Below are 16,217 nucleotides of genomic sequence, written 5' to 3'. Positions count from 1 at the left end.
AATCTAAAGTTTTTGACAACAATAATGTAGAGAAAATAAAACCTACGGCAGGGTCGATATGGTCGTTGTACGAAGATAATGTCAGGAGTTGGCGGATTTGATCCCCACTTCGCCTTGAGCTTGAGGGCATCAACTTGGAGGGGTGATGTTCGTCGTTGGTATCTAAGCTGTACATCGTATATACTACCATCTAAATCTCCCACGGTACCTACAGACCAACCTCTACCCGCGTCACAAATGCACCGTCAAATAACGCCCGCAAACACGCCCCCGCATTGCCCTGTTTACCTTTTAGTACACACATACACATATCATGTCACTCGTTCCCGGCGATCATCTCACTCGAGATGAGCGAACTGCCTCTCCTCTTCCACATCGATATCGACATCCTCCAGGGTGCGTGACACCAGTTCCGAATAGCCCGGCCGGAACGGCCACTTCATCCACTCCTTGGTGACCTCGACGAGCTGTTCCTGGGTCATAATCCGGGGCGACAGCTCGACGAGGCCCGGGGGGACGCCGCCGCGGCGCGGGTCAAATAGGATGGGGCAGCGAGGCACGAGGTCGTCGCCGGCGCCGGGCGAGATGTTGTTGAGCGACTTTGTGATGGAGTCGATGGGCCGCTGCACCAGGCCGCGTAGGATCAGGTCGAACGTGTCGCCGCCGCGGGTCGATTTCTGGCCCATGTCGCGCAGAATGGATGGTGCCGCCTTGGGCTGGATGTCTAGTAGCCCGCAGGGGATCTGGGGGAAGAAGTCGCTCGGGGCCGCGCGCAGGGGCTCGACGTAGCGGCGGTCCCAGTTCAAGATGGGGGGATCCTGTCGGAGGATGTGTATGTTGTCGCGCTGGAGGATGAGGTCGCTGTGGAAAGCTTTCTCGAGCCCGTAGACCTTCTGCGACCACTGTGAGCCGAGTGCGGCGGCCTGCGCTAGTAGCTGCTCGTCCGAGCCGGCATCGATATAAGCCTGGACGGCCGCATCGTACTCTTTCATCATGTCGACGACGGTGCCGGAGCGCCTGGTGGTATGGGTCAGCAAATACTGAAGCGTTTTGTAACGCTTGTATTCCGCCGACTTCTTCTCGAACTCCCCGGCCTGGAAGGCCTCATCTAACGCTTTCAGCTCGGCTACGAATGGCCGCCCCATATTGCGCTTGGGGTCGAGCGGGTCCGTCTCATTCAGTTCCGTGGCCGCTAGATAATCTAGCACATGCTGCGGCTCCCGCCCCGGCGGGATCACAAATCCATTTTGGCGCATCCGCTCGAGTGTTCGCCTCGTGCTCTCGTGGTTAAGGGCTTCGTCGCGGCGGAACCAGGCGGCGGATCGGACCTCGGCGGCGTCCTCAGCCTCAGCGCCAACGATCTCGCACACCCAGTCGGTCGATATCTCAGACTCGATGGCCATCTTCTTCCGCCGCTGCACCGTGCGCGGCAGCACCGACCCCTTTTCCGAATCTTCGGTCCATATGAGCATGCGCACGAGGCCGTACTTCTGGAAGACTGACCCCTGGCGGATGGCGGCGAGCAGCTGGTAGAGCACGAGCTGGGCGAGGCTCTCGAAGGACCGAAACTTGCGCTTCGGGTACATGCACAGATTTACGGTGACGAGGAGGGTGTCGTTGCGCTCTGGTGTCTCGCCGGAAGTGTGCTTGCGTTCGACCTGGTGCGGCAGCACCGCCGGGCTCAGGATCCTGTTTAGCTGCTCCCACACGATGCCGGACTCGGGGAGAAGTTTGGTGCCGGGCCGCTCGAGCAGCGGGGCAAGGAACGGCTTGTAAAACTCTTCGTCTGGCTCCATCAGGAGGTGCGAGCGTGGCTGGAGCTCGTCGTGCAGCTTTTGGCTCCAAATGCCGACGCCCGGGAAGATGTCGACGAGATCGCAGCCCTTGTGGCGGGCCAGGGTCGGTTTGAGGTAGTTGATAACATCGTCGCATAATTCCTCGTTGACGACGTTGACGCGGTGTTTATCCTTGTTTATCCCCTTGCGTTTCCCCCCGCGCATGGCGGACCAGGAGCCCTCTGTGGAAAGTTTCGCGGCGACCTCGTTTTGTCCCTTGAGAATCACACTCCACTTGGGCTTGGTAGCTGTGGCCAAGTTGGCCCGTTGTGCGGCGACGCAGCGCGTTGCGCGTGGGAGGAGTATTCTGCCCACATGGCCGCGGAGTGCGTACATGGGGACGAGATGCGTGTAAAGGATTGGCGGGACACGGCAGCGAGGAGCGCGACGGGTTGGAGCAGCAGCACATGTCGAGTCCAAAAAGTTGTCACATCAGCCAATTCTGCCGACAGAGACCGCTTGGCCGACAGCGCGGTGGGGTCGATTGCGACCGCGATAAGGGTTAGGGTGACTCAATACAACAACCCCCCCCCCCCCTCAGCAAGTATTAGCATCGAGAGAAAGTCAAGCAGTCGAATATCAGTAGCAGGCTAACAGGTGATCGTATTCCAGCAAGAAGCAAGTAAAATGACCAAAACCAAATATGGAATCTCCCCGTTCAAAAAACGCCTAAACCAACAAATGAAACCCAACCATAACCAACTTACATGTCACATCTTCTTACACAGCCAACCCACCCCCACCCCTCGTCCTCCCATCCATATCCATACCCACATCCATATCCATCACCCTCATCCCCGCCCTCCTCACAGGACTCAACAACCCGCCACCCACACTAGGCAACGGCAAGGTCAACTCCTCAGGCAACCGAAACCGCGGCGTCCCCGGTACCCATTCCCTTTCCTTCTCCCTCTCCCTCCCCTTCCTCACACCCCTCCCCTCCCCTCCCTCCCCCACAGCCACCACAACCCCAACCGGCGTCACCGGCTCCCCGGCCCCCCTCCTCCTCGCCACATACGACTCACTCGCCGCCAACCTCGCCAACTTCCTCAACACCCTCTCCAACCGAAACCTCGCCCCATACACCGGACTCAACAACGCCCCCACCCCCACCCCACCCACAGACGACCCCCCCGCAGCAGCAGCATGCTTCGCCACAATCACATCCGGGTCATACGTGCCCAGCAACGACGTCCACCTCTTCCACAGACGGAAGCGGTTCGCGGCGAGGGTGGCGAGCAGCGGGTGCTGCGGGAGGAAGTAGCGGAAGGGGAGGGGCGAGAGGAGGTGGTGCAGCAGGTGGGTGACGGCGTAGTGCAGGAAGGGGTGGGCGGACATGATGAGGTGGCGTTGGGAGGCGACGGTGGGTGGGGGGTGGTAGTGGAGGAGGGTGGTGGTTTCGAGGGTGAGGAGGGTGGTTGTTGGGGAGGGGGTTGTGGTGGTGGTGGTTGGGGAGGTGAGGGTGGTGAGGGAGGTGGTGAGGGGGGGTTTGCGGCGGCGGCGGGCGCCGTGGCCGAGGGATTCGAAATCTCGCATGTTGAGGTAGGTGAGGCAGGCGCGGAGGAGGGTGTAGTGGTTGATGTCGAGGAAGTCGGCGATGGGGAGGGTGGCGGGGATGGAGGGGTTGTTGGCGGCGAGGCAGGTGAAGCCCCGGCCGGAGAGGAAGAAGCTTCGGACGGAGGCGTGTATGGTGTGCACGCGCTGCAGGCCGAGGGTTTCTTTGGCGGTAGATTGGCGATTGTTGCGGGTGTCAGATTTGAGCTCGAGGAGGCCGATGGACCGGGCTCGCAGCCAGCGGTGGAATTGGTAGGGTGTGTCGGAGGAGATCTCGGAGTTGCGCAGTTGGCGGAGCTCGCGCATCGAGAAGGGCATCCCGATATCGAACGCCATGAGCGGGCCTAATCGCTCAAAAAGGGCGAAGGGGTTGGGTTCGGTGAGTTTAATGGCGAGGAACAGGTCGTTCAGGCGCATCGGCTCGGCAGCGCAAATCACCCATTGGAAGAGAAGCAGCGACTCGGCCCGCTCTCTATCGTTCAAGGTCGAGAGCATCCACTCGTACAGACCGTGGAGGTCGCCGGGTACTTCCTCCAGAGTATACTCGATCATCTCCTGCGTAGCGCCCTCCATGATGGCTGCGTTCAAGATATTCACCACAATCTCCGCCCACAGGAACACGCCCGCCGCCTTCTGTCCGATCCGGATGACGGTCCGGTTCCGCTCTTCCCACTCGGCAACCAAGTTCAAGTTGACATACCGCAGGACATCGTCGGTGTTGCGCAGGTGCATGGGGATGCTGATCACGTTCTCCTCCTCGATGATCTCCGGATGGTAGCCGCTCGCAACGCAGATGCTGAAGTCCGAGTTGTGCGCGAGATGCGACAAGCGGCCGATCAACTCGTGGACGTAGCTGGGACATGCATCATCCGCAATTTCGACGAAAATGAAGCCTCTCCTGGTGGCCGTCTCAATCTTTTGGTTGACGTAATAGTCAGCAAAGAAAGACACAATTTGTGCGTCGTCAAGCCTGCGCGGGTCGCTTCGGGGTTGGTTGTACAGCGCCAAGAGAGCCCTTCGGAGACGCGGATCGTGGAGGAAGAGTTGAGAGAGGATGCTACGGTAGATGCCGGCGAGGCTTGTGCTCTGACGGCCGGAGGAGTCTTTTGTTTCCTTGTCAGCCTCGGCCGTGGCCCATATGAACGAGGCGCCGGCTGGCCCCCACTGCCGTTCTAGTCTTCTCCGCAGAGACCTAAGGAGGACGGTTTTGCCACATCCGGCCTCTCCCCTAATCCAGAGGATTTTGTGCTTGTTTGGCCCATTACGGTGGTGCCAGGTCTGGAAGTCGTGCAGGTCATCCAGCCAAAGGCAGCTGCCCGGGTAGGCTGATGGTGGAAGGGTTTCAGGGGGTGGCAGTTGCGCCAGAGCCGAAAGACATTCTGTGCGTGTCAGCTTGGTGTTTCTGGGTGTGCTACATGCATCTGGGACTCACCTGTTTCCTTGACATTCAGCACATGACGCTAGACACCGTTAGCTTTCAACTCAACATCACCCGGAACGAACTTACGCCATCCTCCTCCGCCGTGATGAACGCAGCCAGGGTTTTGGCCAAAGCACGGTATCCCCTGTCGTCTGCGGACCCGAACCTGCAGATGTTGTCATGCAAGGCGTAGATTGTCTCTGCATGTTCCCTGGGGTCGCCAATGAAGCTCGCAAGACGCCGGATTGTCTGTTGTCATTCAGCGAGAGTTTCCCAATGTGTCTGAGCAGCTCTACTCACCGTTTCCGCCCTGAGCTCTGGGTGCTGGTAGCTCGGAATGATGGACTCCTGAAAGGTTTTCACCTTGAAGTTGTAGTCATTCCACAACCGTATAAACGTTTGGCGGCTAAGCTCCACCTGAGCGCTGTTGGTTCCGCACAGCTCATGGAGCACAGGGTCACTGGGGTCGATGGGGAGGGTGACGCTGGCCATGCTGAGGATAGCATCTCCGAGATTGCAATGTTCGGTGCCGCGATGTGGACCGCCGAGGAAGATGACGGCCGACGTCGATAGTAGGATCCCTTTGAGGGGCCCATCGCGCTCGGCTTCGGACAATCGGAGGAGCTACAGACGTCAGACGTCAGACGAGCAGAGCAAGTAGATGGGTTTTGGGGCCCCTTACCTCCTTGACCAGAAGTCCTCCAGTGGAATGGGCGATAAAGACTATTGGTCGAGCTCCTGCGCCCATCTCGGCGCGGGTACTCGCGAGCTCAACTAGCAGCTCCTCTGCATGAGCGAAGATGTCGCCCTCGTCACGAAGTGGCTTCTTGTCAGTGGTAAGCGTATAATAGCCCCAGGTGAATACCCGCGCATTGGGACATGACGCAGGCAAAAAGCTAAGCGGCCAGTAGGACTCGACATTGGGTTCGGCATACAGGTCGACGGGGTCAGCTAAACCAGCAATCGCTAGTTTCGACGGCGACATTGTTGCCGCTTTGCGCACAAGACCTTTTGGGCCCCCGCCAAAAATCGGCTTGATAGGCTCAGCAAAGCCATTGAGGTTGAGCCTGGATGACGACTTAGTCGAGTTCTTCCAGAGTAGTGTCCTGGATTTGCTCGGAGGCCGCCCTGATTTGGAGAGTAGGGGTTCTGAGTTTGAGCGGAGCAACGGTGATGATTGCGGTAGTTTTGTTAGTCTTCTCTTGATGCCTGGGTAAGGCGCTGTCGCCTTTCGAGCAGCGGATGGTGTCTGCTGCTGCTGAGGCTCGAGCTTCCATGATCGGACAGGATGCCCCCCGACACCATGAACAAGAACAATGCTGTGCCCACCGCGGTCAGTGACGCCCTCGGGAATTGCAAGACGCCGTCACGTACTCAACTGCTGGGTCGATGGGCCAGTCCGGCTCATACAAGAGCGTAAGGCCGACGGGCTTGATGGCGTCCTCGCTCACCTTCATTTTTGTTGTCGTCTAACAAACATCACACTCCACATGGACTAGGTGATATTGCAGGGTTGTGTTGCAGGTCAGGGACATGGCAGGAGCACCAATTTAGAGAGACGGCCGCACCCATGGTGGCAGGTATGACATCAAGAACTCTTGACCGGGGCGCAGCCGTAAAAGTGTCAACTTGAACACTCCATGAGCCTTTGGCCGGGCCGGCCTGTTCGTGGTCACATATCACGGTTATTATTATTAGGTTTCCCGTCCCGCGAATCACGAGAGAGAGAAAGCGCGGTAAGATCTGGTGAAACACCGTTGGCCTTGCCAGTGTTTGCTCCACAGTGTTTTGCCTGTTGTTGAAGGGTGGCCAGAGACGGGCCGGCATGGCCAACTCGTCAACTGTGCCGCCCCTTGCCTCTTTCAGGCCAGGAAGACCCGGCCGCTATAACCGAGTCGGCTGTTTCGCCGAGTTGAGAGAAAATGTTTGAGATGGGCTCTCAAATAAAAGCAGGAAAGGAAAGGAAAGCATTGTTGTGACGTATCGAGACAATGCATTGGGGATGATCTCGAAACATTGAGGCTCTGACCGTGGTTGTATTCGACAGGGGGGAACTGCAGGAACCGAGTTGCAGTTTTAGTACTTCGTACAAACAGATGTCAAGATAACGGCTGGCGTCGGTGGTAAAAATTAGGCCATAAGAAACAGACGAGAAAACGAATAATAGAAATGAGAGAAGCCCAATGCAGTCGGCTTGCGGGCCGTTACGCCTGTTATGCCCGCCCGCACCCTTCATGGCCAACTGGAATGCCCGACGCGCACAGACTGGCCAAAGCAGTGCCAGGATCGGTAGATAAAGTGCCTCGATAGTACTGTGGATTGGAGGGCTGGCGGCCAATGGATATTCTTGTTGCTTGCGGTACGAGTGTGCGAGTATGACTTGCTCGTTTTGAGTGGGAGTTGGTGAGATTCCCTCTCTTTTACATGCCTTTTTCCTTGTCGGGGTGTTGGAGTTGGTGGCGGTTGGAGATGACTGCAGGGGAGCTTCCCCTCAGGTTCCTTGCCCCGCTTTCACGTAGGGCGGCAATCCCAGTCACTTTGTGGCGGGCAGCAGCGATGGAGAGCCGCGCCGAACTTCTTGCGCCAAGCATCGACAAATAGTGGATGCAATGCATCCAGCGTACACCCAAGTCAAGTAGCCCATGATGGCGCCGTGGGGCCGTTTGTTGTGGGAAGTGTTCCTGCGATTCGAGGTATGTTAGATAACTGATGAGTCCATCCTTCCGGCGTCCGTCACTAACCTATTCCAGAATGTTCTCGTCAGCCAAGTACGCCCATCGCCATGACCGCCATGACAGCCGCCATACCCGCCGTGTCTTCCGTCGCTGACTTCTCGCACTCGACAGATCCTCCGAAGCCCGGGTTTCCATCGAGGTGTCCGCCGAGTACATCGTACCGTTGAAGATATTCGGTACGGCCGTGATCCGACCGATCCGCTACGGCAGGGTGAAGCTACAGGTAGGGGAACTTGTGTGGAAACCAGCGACCAGGAGTTGACATGCACGCAGCTGAGCCCAACCGATCTAGCAACTTCATAAAGTACTTCATCGAGGAACTGCGGAACCAAGCACGCGGGAAGCCGACCAACCCTCCTCCGACACCTCCGACACCTCCGAAGAAGTGAATATGACCTGGCGTAATGATTGGAATTCGGTAGCAACCATAGCGAGCAAGATATCCGATGTTTATATCCCAATAACAAGTGCCTCTTTCCAACCCGCGCCGGCGCCTCCATGTCTTCGGTCCAGCCCTTGCTCCCAATCACCGTCGACTCCGACTGTTCCGCGCCGCTCACAGACCCGCGGTGGACTTGGATTGAAGTTGACGGACCGCCCCCGTCGTTCAACCAGCCCAGCTGAATGCGACGATATAAACATAACGCAGCTACGATAGACAACTCAACCAGCCAATTGCCTTATTCAGGTTGCACCTGAGTGCGGCTCAGGAGCCTAGTAGCTGGCAGCAGAGAAGAGTAGAGTGATCGCGGGCTAGGTGTTGTTGCTCGGCCGTTGCTTACGCTGGCCGTTTTATCGGTGGTGCGACCGTAAAGCCCGGATTCGGTCCATATTCGTGAGGCTGACCTGATGACGGATGGCGCATTTTCACTGCTGGCGCGGGCGATGTAAGACCGAGCTGCCTTTGGAGTTCCCATTAAGATGAGAAACGGTGTTGATTCGGAAACGAAAGCGGAGACGGTTGCATAACGAATTCGGCAAGGGCGGGATGGCTTGGGTGACATGTCGAACCCCATGTTTAGGCCTACAGATCCGGCAAGTTTGATAGCATCATGATAGCCAGCCAAGGCAAAGCCATCAGCACCTATCCAGATACTCGCACCCTGGCCATGTCGGACCGTGGCATTAACCAGCCACCATCCACAAAACATCACCACTCCCACGCGAGACTGTATATACGTATGTAATACATTGTATGTACCGCTGCCTAGCATAACTCATAACCAGCGTAACCCACCCAACCACAATCCCTATATACAAGAATCCCCCAACCCTCACCCCTACCCTCCTTATCCAACCACCCTAAACCTATCCTACCCCCCTTATCCACCTACCACAACCACAACCCTCTAGCACGAAACGACCGGCGGGCCGGGGTTGATGTAGCTGGTGGGCGTGGGCCAGTACAGCTGGAAGAGAATGCCGGGGTCGGTCGCCTTGTAGGCGCCGGGGAACGACACCAGCGAGCCGGTGTTGAGGGTGCCGGAGCCGCCGGTGACGGAGAGCTGCGCGCAGGAGATGTAGAGCTCTGTGGACATGTTAGTGGGTGTTTTGGGATTGGGGTTTGGGGGGGGGGCGGAGGGGTAAAGGGGGGCTTACGGGCACCGCCGACGTTGCCGGCGCTGTGCAGCGCGATGTGCTCGACGCGGAGCAGGTACTCGCCGTTCTGGACGCAGCTGGGGACCTTGACGGACACCTGGGTTTTGCCTGGGGACGGGGACTGTTAGTGAACCTCTAGAGACATTGACGCAGTGGGAGGAGGGGGATAGAACAAACCATCGCTGGGCCACTTGAGGGTGCCGGTGCCGAGGCCGGACGGGCCGTCCTCGTAGATCTTGAACCAGACGGCGCCCTTGCCGTCGAAGGTGGCGGCGGTCTTGCCTGAGGGCACCTTGGCCATGTAGAAGTGGAGGGGGCCCGGGTGGCCGATGGAGGTGTCGACGGTGAAGCCGACGGTGCCGCCGGCCTTGACCGAGACGGTCTTGGCCGCGCCGGTGCCGACGTCGCGCTGGTAGCAGGTCATCTTGGAGCTGGTGACATCCTCGACGGGGCCGTGCGAGTAGTGGTTCTCGGTGATGCGGATGGTCTCCCACTCGGCCGAGGTCACGCCGTCGACGACGGTCTTGGGGAAGGTGTCTTGTGGCTGTTAGTGGATGGATGGCACGTGGAGTAGAGGCAGGGCCGAGAACTTACAGTGGGCCTGGGCGCCGGCAGCAGCCAACAGGGCAACGGAAGAGGAGAACTTCATCTTGGAGGCTTGAATACTTCGACGACGGTTTGTTCGATGCGGCGATGATCAACAGCAAGCACGCATGGGATCTACATGACGCTTAGACGAGACTTTATACCTGTTAATCTCCCGCTGGGCAGCCCAGGGATTGCACCACTCCCCCCCCTTCCATCTGCGGTACCCCTGAATGCTCCAGCAGAGAATGTGACTGTAGGTTGGGCACCCCTAACACGTCATGTCTTGGAAACGGCTTGAGTGGAAGGAATTTCTCGATCCCAAGCCTGCTACCGAGATGGAGGGCTTCTCGGCGGCCGGAAATAGGTGACGGCCAATGGGCCAGACATGTCCGACCTGGTTTCGTGATCCCGGTGCGGCGGTGGATGCGAATGTCCCCAGACCGGCGGCTGTTGATGGTGTGGATTCTCCACAATCGATGCCAAACCCGGGGCAGCCAGCGTTACATGCGGCTTTTGGCCCCGAACTCTTGCCTCTTTTGGCGAAACTGGACACTAGGGGACACGCACAGAAAGCCGAAACACTTGGCATCCCCCCGTTCTGGCGGCGAATGAAAAGGGTTGATCGGGAAGCCTGCGTCGCAACCCGGACACTGGGTCGCTGGGCTCGGCGCGAGGCCTTCCATGGTTCCCATTCCGGGCAATACCCCGTTGTTGATCACCACCCACTGGTCAAGACGTGGGATGGTCCCGGATGGCGATGGCCTCGATGGGGCTCGAACAGTAGGGGGCGAAGAAACCGGAGACTGAGGCTTCGCGCTTGGCGAGCATCTGGCGGCAACGAAAGCGCTTGTCCGCCATGGCACACATGGATTGAGCTCTGGGCATGTTTCTGTGGGGAAGATACCGGAGATCGAGGCACGTCTCACCGTGTCTGCTTACTCTAGCGCAAAATAACCTAATGTTACCTGGAAGTTTCCTGTGAGCGATTGCCGGTCAGCGAACACCTACCTTCGGTAAGAAAAAGTGGCGGATGGTCTAGTCGAGCTGAGGGGATGACCAAGTGCAGGTTGTAGTCGCAACGTAGAGAGAGTCAAGGATGGGGTACATTAATATGTGATTACACTGATGGGAAATGGGAGAAAGGCTAGCCAGTAGCCGGCCTAATCACGTTGGAGACGGTCAAGAGGATGGAAAGTCTTCAAAAGTGCCGGAGGTGCATGTGCGGCTGCATAGCTGCACCTGATACTGGTAGTGCTACCTTTACTACTACCGCTTGCTGCTAGTCATGGTTCCATTGATGGGACATGGTGTTTCCACCACTGCCAGTTCTTGAATCTATTGGCTAAATTGGGATCCTAGGTCAGATATCAGGTGCCTAATATGCCGATAAATGTGCAGTTTTCCCATACTTCAAGTTTGGTAGCAAGCAGGGGTAGCTAACCTTCCATCTACCCTGGCTGCGGTGCCTATGAATTCACTCTTCCAGGATGGCATCGCGAAATCATGTCTTCGATCCGATAACAACTCAAGGCTTTCACTCCGTGAACGGGTTCATGCAAATATTGACATTTTAGAACTATTTACGAGACCACCCACCCATCCCACACTCAGGGGTTCCCCGGTGACCCAACGTCCTGGTTCACGTCAAACGAAACCGCACCCGGCTTCGCCTTGCTAATGTGGCTCGCAAAGGTCGAATCCTTGAAACCGATCGTCGCCGAGCCAAAGTCGTGCACAAACAGCTTATCCCTAACCTCGACCGACGGAAACCCATTGTACGAGACCAGCGCGCCGCGGAACCACACACCCTTGTGGTTCTCAATCCTATCATCATCCGAGTTGCCAAACCGGAAGGCGTGCGTGCTGCCGCCGTCCTTGTGGTAGACCATCTTGGGGTGCTCGCCATCCCAGCGCACATCGGCGGCGGCCTTGATCTCAAAGCCGCCGTGCTGCGACGCACCCACATACTCGGCGCGGCCGGTGGCGTCGCTGACCCACACGGCGACGTGCTCCCAGTCGTGGGTGTGGCCGGTGCTGATGAAGTTGGGCACGGCGACGTCCTTCTCGAAGTAGTAGCCGTACAGGTAGACGCACCAGCCGTTGTTGCAGCGCTGCCGGGCGTACACGTTGTTGTTGTCCAGGTCCGACGCGTCGCGGCAGTCGCTCGACAGGCCCGTGAACTGGTACGGCAGCCCCTGCGCGATGGTGCCCTGCGCGTCGATGGCGGGAACGTTGTAGCACCCGTCCGTGTCGAAGTCGAGCGAGGGCTGCCAGCGCAGGTCGTTGGCCGTGGCCCGCTGGGGGAGGGCGGTGGGCGGTGAGGGCGCGCGGGCGAGGATGGGGAAGGAGGGCGCGGCGAGTGTGGAAGGGGCCGCTGCTGCGAGCAGCATGAGGGCGGGGGAGAGCCTCGTCATGGTGGTGGTGGTGGTGGTGATGGTGGGGTTTCGTGGGGTGGTGTAGGAGGTGAGTGAGTGTCGCGATGGGGATGGAGTCCAGGCCAGGGAATCCTATCTCCGGAGACAGGCGTGTCTTATACCATCTCGAGATCTGCGGTCCAGCACAACGCCGTTACGCTTTGCATTCGGGCAAAGTTCCTTTTTTTCTCTTCCTCCTCCTTCCTCCCCAACCCCTCAGCCGATCATTCGGTGAATTTTCACATGGTCACCTTGAGCTATCCCGAAATGCCATCGGTATGCTATGGGCCTATGGCAACATTCGGCCACCTCGAGAAACGCCGCCGGCATGTTACAAACAACGAACCCCATTCGCCATATGGAGAGGAGCTTTGGAGGAAATGGGAAGGTGGTTGTGGTTCATGGGTAGTGGTTCATGCACAATCTCCGCAAACGGCCCGTGGGGCTGTTGCCTGTGCCGATCAGAAGACCAGTAAGCTTCGAGGTTGACCTTCGAGGGTTGCATTTGTCTTTCCCCCTTGGACCAATGGTGAGGGGGACATCGTGGGGGTGGCCTGCCAAGCCCACTCTTCAACCCCTTTTTTCTATCAAGTGCCGGCCACGATTTGGGTCTGTGGGACGCCATTGGGCCGCCACCTGCCAGTCCGGGCGAGGCTACAGCCACAAGGCGAGACAGCATCTCTTGGTTGGCATTGAGCGTTGACTTGGGAGTCCGACGTAGGACTCAGGAGTAGTATCGCTCGGTTCGCCTGTGCCCCTAGAGCGGGCCTAAAAGCCTGAGACCATTCCACAAACATCTTAGAAGAAACGAGGAGTCCATTGGATTGTAATTGCCGAATTCTGTAGGTAGAGTACCTAGGTAGGTAAGGTAGGTAGCTTAGCAAAGTAAAAGTGTTGTGTTCGTCGCGGCAAGTGTCTATAGGTACCTAGACATGCACGCGTATATTGGAGATCATAATTGACAACAGTGAGGATTTTCTGGCGTATATACTGGCCTAACACGAAATCACGCTGCATTATTAGTCACTGGTACACTTCCGTGGAGGCGGCTTATCACAGAGGCAATCCCGAAGACGGCGTTATGGAGCTACATGTAGGTAGGTAGGTTGTGAAGGAAAAGCAGAGATGGAAGCGCAGTAAGTCGTAGCCGGCAACGATAACAACAACAACAACCGCTCCACTATCCGGCATTGGTGCCTCCCATTCACGATTGACGTTCGTCTATGCAGCCTGGCTCCAGCATTAAAATACGTTACTTCCATTGTCTGGTAGCAAGCATCGTCCTCATCCTTGACTCCAGCCCTTCGCCATCACCAAATTACGCGCCTTGTCGAGGAGCCAATTTAGGACGCTTTCAATTAATTACCTCAGACAAGATGCTTACCTAGGCAACAAAGATCTCGCGTTTCTTGGGGTGAAAATCATCGCGGTCAGAGATGATATCGTCCAGGATGTCGGTCACAGAATTGGCGAGATGCACGAATCCCTCGACCTTCGTTCCGACGGTGTTGATAAGATGGAACATAAGTTTCTGGATATTTCAACAGGAGCCGCGTTAGTGCGTTGCGCAAATCTTTTAGCGAGGAATCGGAGGAGCCGGCAATGAAAAGGTTAGGTACATGTACTTACAGCAAGAACTTTTTTTTCGCTGCTAAGAAGGCGACATAAGCTCGAGTCAAAATATTTAGAATCGACGAAAAAGATGGCTGTGGGGGCCAGAATGTTGAGCAAGTTCTTGAAGGCTTTGGAGAACTGTGAGCGGTTAGTTTAGAACCACGGAAATTTGGGGGCAGGGAGAACATACTACGTCGAGATTACCAGAGATCAAAAAAGACTCCTGGTATTCGAGGTCGTCTGGGGAAAGTTGTAAGGTATGTTCGAGGATCGTCTCGGTGCTTTCGAAAATATCGACCAAGCCGTTTACCGTGTGCGAGAAGGCTACGAAGAGCAACTTCATATTCTCGAGGCTGGCTTCGGAAGTAACCTCGGGGCTAATTTGAAGCCGCCGACATAACGTGGGGCCATGTCCGCTGACAACCGGGGGAAGTTCGAAGTTGGCAATGTTACTGACAGCCTTCTGGAGCTGTTGCGATTTCTCTGCCATACTTATGAGGTCGCGGTTAATTCGGGCAGGAACTGAAATTGTGAGGGCGGCCATGGCAGGCGCTGCAATTAGTGCAGCACTGGTGATGAGGGAGCGGAGGGAGACCATTTTCGCGGCTTGAACTTGGTGGCGATGGTGATGTGGTGGCGGTGAGCAGAGTACCTAGCATGTACATGTGCATGTAGTTGAGTGATAATAACCGAGGAGGGCAGTGAGCTGTCAATGAGGATGATGAACAAAGATTGTTGGACTATCTGTTGCTGTACCCGACGGAGGAGAGGCTGCCTTTTGTAGACGAAGGACGCGGCTCATCTGGGCCTCCGGAGGAGTCCATCAAGGAGGTACCTCAGGTACCTACCTAGTCAAAATAGGTACCTACCTACCAACTTAGCATCTCTGCGGCAAGCGCTCGAGAATCAAACTGATCCGTCCAATCGGTTGCACGTGTTGACCGTCGAGGACTCTACAATGCTATTGGCTCTGGATCACCGCCATTCTCGCAGACGCCAGGAAATGGGACGAGAATTTGTCAATCGCTACTGCAATGGAGAGCGTCCTCTGCCACGGCTTCAATGGCGATGTGGTCGGGCATTCGCTGGCTTACACAGTACGTATTAGTGTTACTAGTGTCGGTCCGGCGACATCGCGGCCATCGCTTCGCCCGGGGTTTCCTTGATGACATCCCATATTTGGCCTGGGATTGAACCTTTGGCTAGACTCAAACGCGACTTCAGCTCCTCATAGCCAAGTCGATCCGTGATAGCGGCCAGATCGGCGGCCGGGATTGAGAGATCCCCTCCATGTCCCCGCCAGGGACACAGCTCGTGACCCGCCAAAGGTCCAGGGTCTCGCCAAACCTTTGACATCTCATGATCTCCCAATCACACCAGTTTACGAATAGTATTCTTTCGGCCGCCTTTTGCCTGTCACCCTTTTCGGTGTCGTTGCTCCACGCAGGATCGGGCCGATCGGCTCGTCTGCGTGAGAGAGCATGGGGGCTGGGGGTACTTCAATCTCGGACATGATGCTGACTGGAGTGGGCGGTTACCGACGCGATCCGCGCGGCCGCGAGCGTGCGGCCATTTTGGCCAAGCAAACCGAATTGGCATCTTTAGTACCGTAGTGCGTAGGTACTCGATGGTGAAAGTTTGCAGCTCAACCCGAGTAGAAAAGAGGGGCTGGAATGGGGACGCACAGGAGATCGTCAGGGCCAGCCTAGTCGGGTCTTAGGGTGGGCACTCATCGAGAGGTTGGAACTTGGAATTGTGCTTGGCCCACTGGGCCACCTCACACTCTGGAAGAGGCGCGGCGTCGTCGATCCCGAGCTGAGACGATTCAAATTTGTCTCGGCACATCCCCAGGAACAGGGCCACAGCGTCCTAGCAACTCCAGGCATACATATCAGTGATATCACCAACGAGAGAATATCACCTCTATGCCCGAGCTCCTGTGAGGATGAATTCCTCCGCTCATCGCCAGTGTGCTGCTTGCCGGCCAGCACGCGACGTGGACATACGGGCAACATTGAGCAGGTGATGGTGAACCCCGGCAGCAGCCCGTGTATCCGTTGCCAGGTTTGCTTCTGTGGCTCGCATGTGCCGGTGCGATCGGGTAAGGTACCTAGAGACAACTTGGGATTCTGGAAAGCGATTTCGGCATCCGTTCTCGGTTTGACGAAAACGCTGGGCACGACGGATGTTGTCCGCACGTGAGGCCGAAATTCGCGTTTTCGGCCTCTTTACAATAGCGATAGTTTCTTGTCTTCGTTTTTACTCAAAAAAGGCGGTTTGTTACCCCCACCAGCTCTGGACTGGACCCTTCTGAACACGCACAGAACTTCAACAAGCAAACCGAGCTCATGGACAACCAACTACCAAAAGTTAAAACACTAAATTCACTCGATCTCGCCCACTGATGGTGATGCTGTTCTTCACTTTTATATATATTATTCATACTCCGCTATGCCCT

The 16,217-nt window shown here is 56.8% G+C and overlaps 6 protein-coding genes across 6 annotated transcripts; 1 reads left to right on the top strand and 5 right to left on the bottom strand.

Annotated features, from left to right (window-relative positions):
* Positions 1-338: 338 nt before the first annotated feature.
* F5144DRAFT_479076 (uncharacterized protein) lies at positions 339-6,266 on the bottom strand (the record flags this gene model as incomplete). The annotated part of the gene is made up of 7 exons (XM_066785136.1): positions 339-2,142; positions 2,606-2,625; positions 2,805-4,781; positions 4,882-5,058; positions 5,110-5,433; positions 5,534-6,128; positions 6,184-6,266. 7 exons carry the CDS (start codon positions 6,264-6,266, stop codon positions 339-341), a joined length of 4,980 nt encoding a protein of 1,659 aa, XP_066647858.1.
* A 122-nt stretch (positions 6,267-6,388) lies between these two features.
* On the bottom strand, positions 6,389-7,139 carry F5144DRAFT_8725 (uncharacterized protein). The gene is made up of 2 exons (XM_066793504.1): positions 6,710-7,139; positions 6,389-6,471 (listed from the first exon to the last, which is right to left on the bottom strand). The coding sequence occupies exon 1, from the start codon at positions 7,043-7,045 to the stop codon at positions 6,749-6,751; it is 297 nt and encodes a 98-aa protein (XP_066647857.1). The 5' UTR covers positions 7,046-7,139; the 3' UTR covers positions 6,389-6,471; positions 6,710-6,748.
* Positions 7,140-7,451: 312 nt separating this feature from the next.
* On the top strand, positions 7,452-7,933 carry F5144DRAFT_597106 (uncharacterized protein; the record flags this gene model as incomplete). Its single annotated transcript, XM_066790850.1, has 4 exons — positions 7,452-7,502; positions 7,560-7,577; positions 7,656-7,767; positions 7,818-7,933. 4 exons carry the CDS (start codon positions 7,452-7,454, stop codon positions 7,931-7,933), a joined length of 297 nt encoding a protein of 98 aa, XP_066647856.1.
* An 848-nt stretch (positions 7,934-8,781) lies between these two features.
* Positions 8,782-10,173, bottom strand: F5144DRAFT_522019 (glycoside hydrolase). Its single transcript, XM_066786733.1, has 4 exons — positions 9,738-10,173; positions 9,321-9,680; positions 9,144-9,251; positions 8,782-9,072 (listed from the first exon to the last, which is right to left on the bottom strand). The coding sequence occupies exons 1-4, from the start codon at positions 9,790-9,792 to the stop codon at positions 8,894-8,896; spliced, it is 702 nt and encodes a 233-aa protein (XP_066647855.1). The 5' UTR covers positions 9,793-10,173; the 3' UTR covers positions 8,782-8,893.
* Positions 10,174-11,255: 1,082 nt separating this feature from the next.
* F5144DRAFT_553439 (necrosis inducing protein-domain-containing protein) lies at positions 11,256-12,610 on the bottom strand. The gene has a single exon (XM_066787800.1). It carries the CDS (start codon positions 12,143-12,145, stop codon positions 11,339-11,341), a length of 807 nt encoding a protein of 268 aa, XP_066647854.1. The 5' UTR covers positions 12,146-12,610; the 3' UTR covers positions 11,256-11,338.
* Positions 12,611-13,529: 919 nt separating this feature from the next.
* F5144DRAFT_597103 (uncharacterized protein) lies at positions 13,530-14,357 on the bottom strand (the record flags this gene model as incomplete). Its single annotated transcript, XM_066790849.1, has 3 exons — positions 13,530-13,676; positions 13,775-13,897; positions 13,950-14,357. The coding sequence occupies 3 exons, from the start codon at positions 14,355-14,357 to the stop codon at positions 13,530-13,532; spliced, it is 678 nt and encodes a 225-aa protein (XP_066647853.1).
* Between the last annotated feature and the right edge of the window lie 1,860 nt (positions 14,358-16,217).

This window comes from Chaetomium tenue, assembly GCF_020726465.1.
Source record: "Chaetomium tenue strain MPI-SDFR-AT-0079 chromosome Unknown F5144scaffold_1, whole genome shotgun sequence".
NCBI lineage: Eukaryota > Fungi > Ascomycota > Sordariomycetes > Sordariales > Chaetomiaceae > Chaetomium > Chaetomium tenue.
Note: the sequence above shows the minus strand (reverse complement) of the source record. Positions and strands in the feature narration are given on the sequence as shown.

Excerpts from the sequence above, each read along its gene's own strand:
- F5144DRAFT_8725 (XM_066793504.1), bottom strand. The coding sequence starts at position 7,045 with ATGAAGGGTGCGGGCGGGCATAACAGGCGTAACGGCCCGCAAGCCGAC.
- F5144DRAFT_522019 (XM_066786733.1), bottom strand. The coding sequence starts at position 9,792 with ATGAAGTTCTCCTCTTCCGTTGCCCTGTTGGCTGCTGCCGGCGCCCAG. Across the intron at positions 9,681-9,737 it reads TGCCGGCGCCCAGGCCCACT|ACACCTTCCCCAAGACCGTC; the intron begins GTAAGTTCTCGG and ends AACAGCCACAAG. Across the intron at positions 9,252-9,320 it reads CCTCAAGTGGCCCAGCGATG|GCAAAACCCAGGTGTCCGTC; the intron begins GTTTGTTCTATC and ends CCCCGTCCCCAG.
- F5144DRAFT_553439 (XM_066787800.1), bottom strand. The coding sequence starts at position 12,145 with ATGACGAGGCTCTCCCCCGCCCTCATGCTGCTCGCAGCAGCGGCCCCT.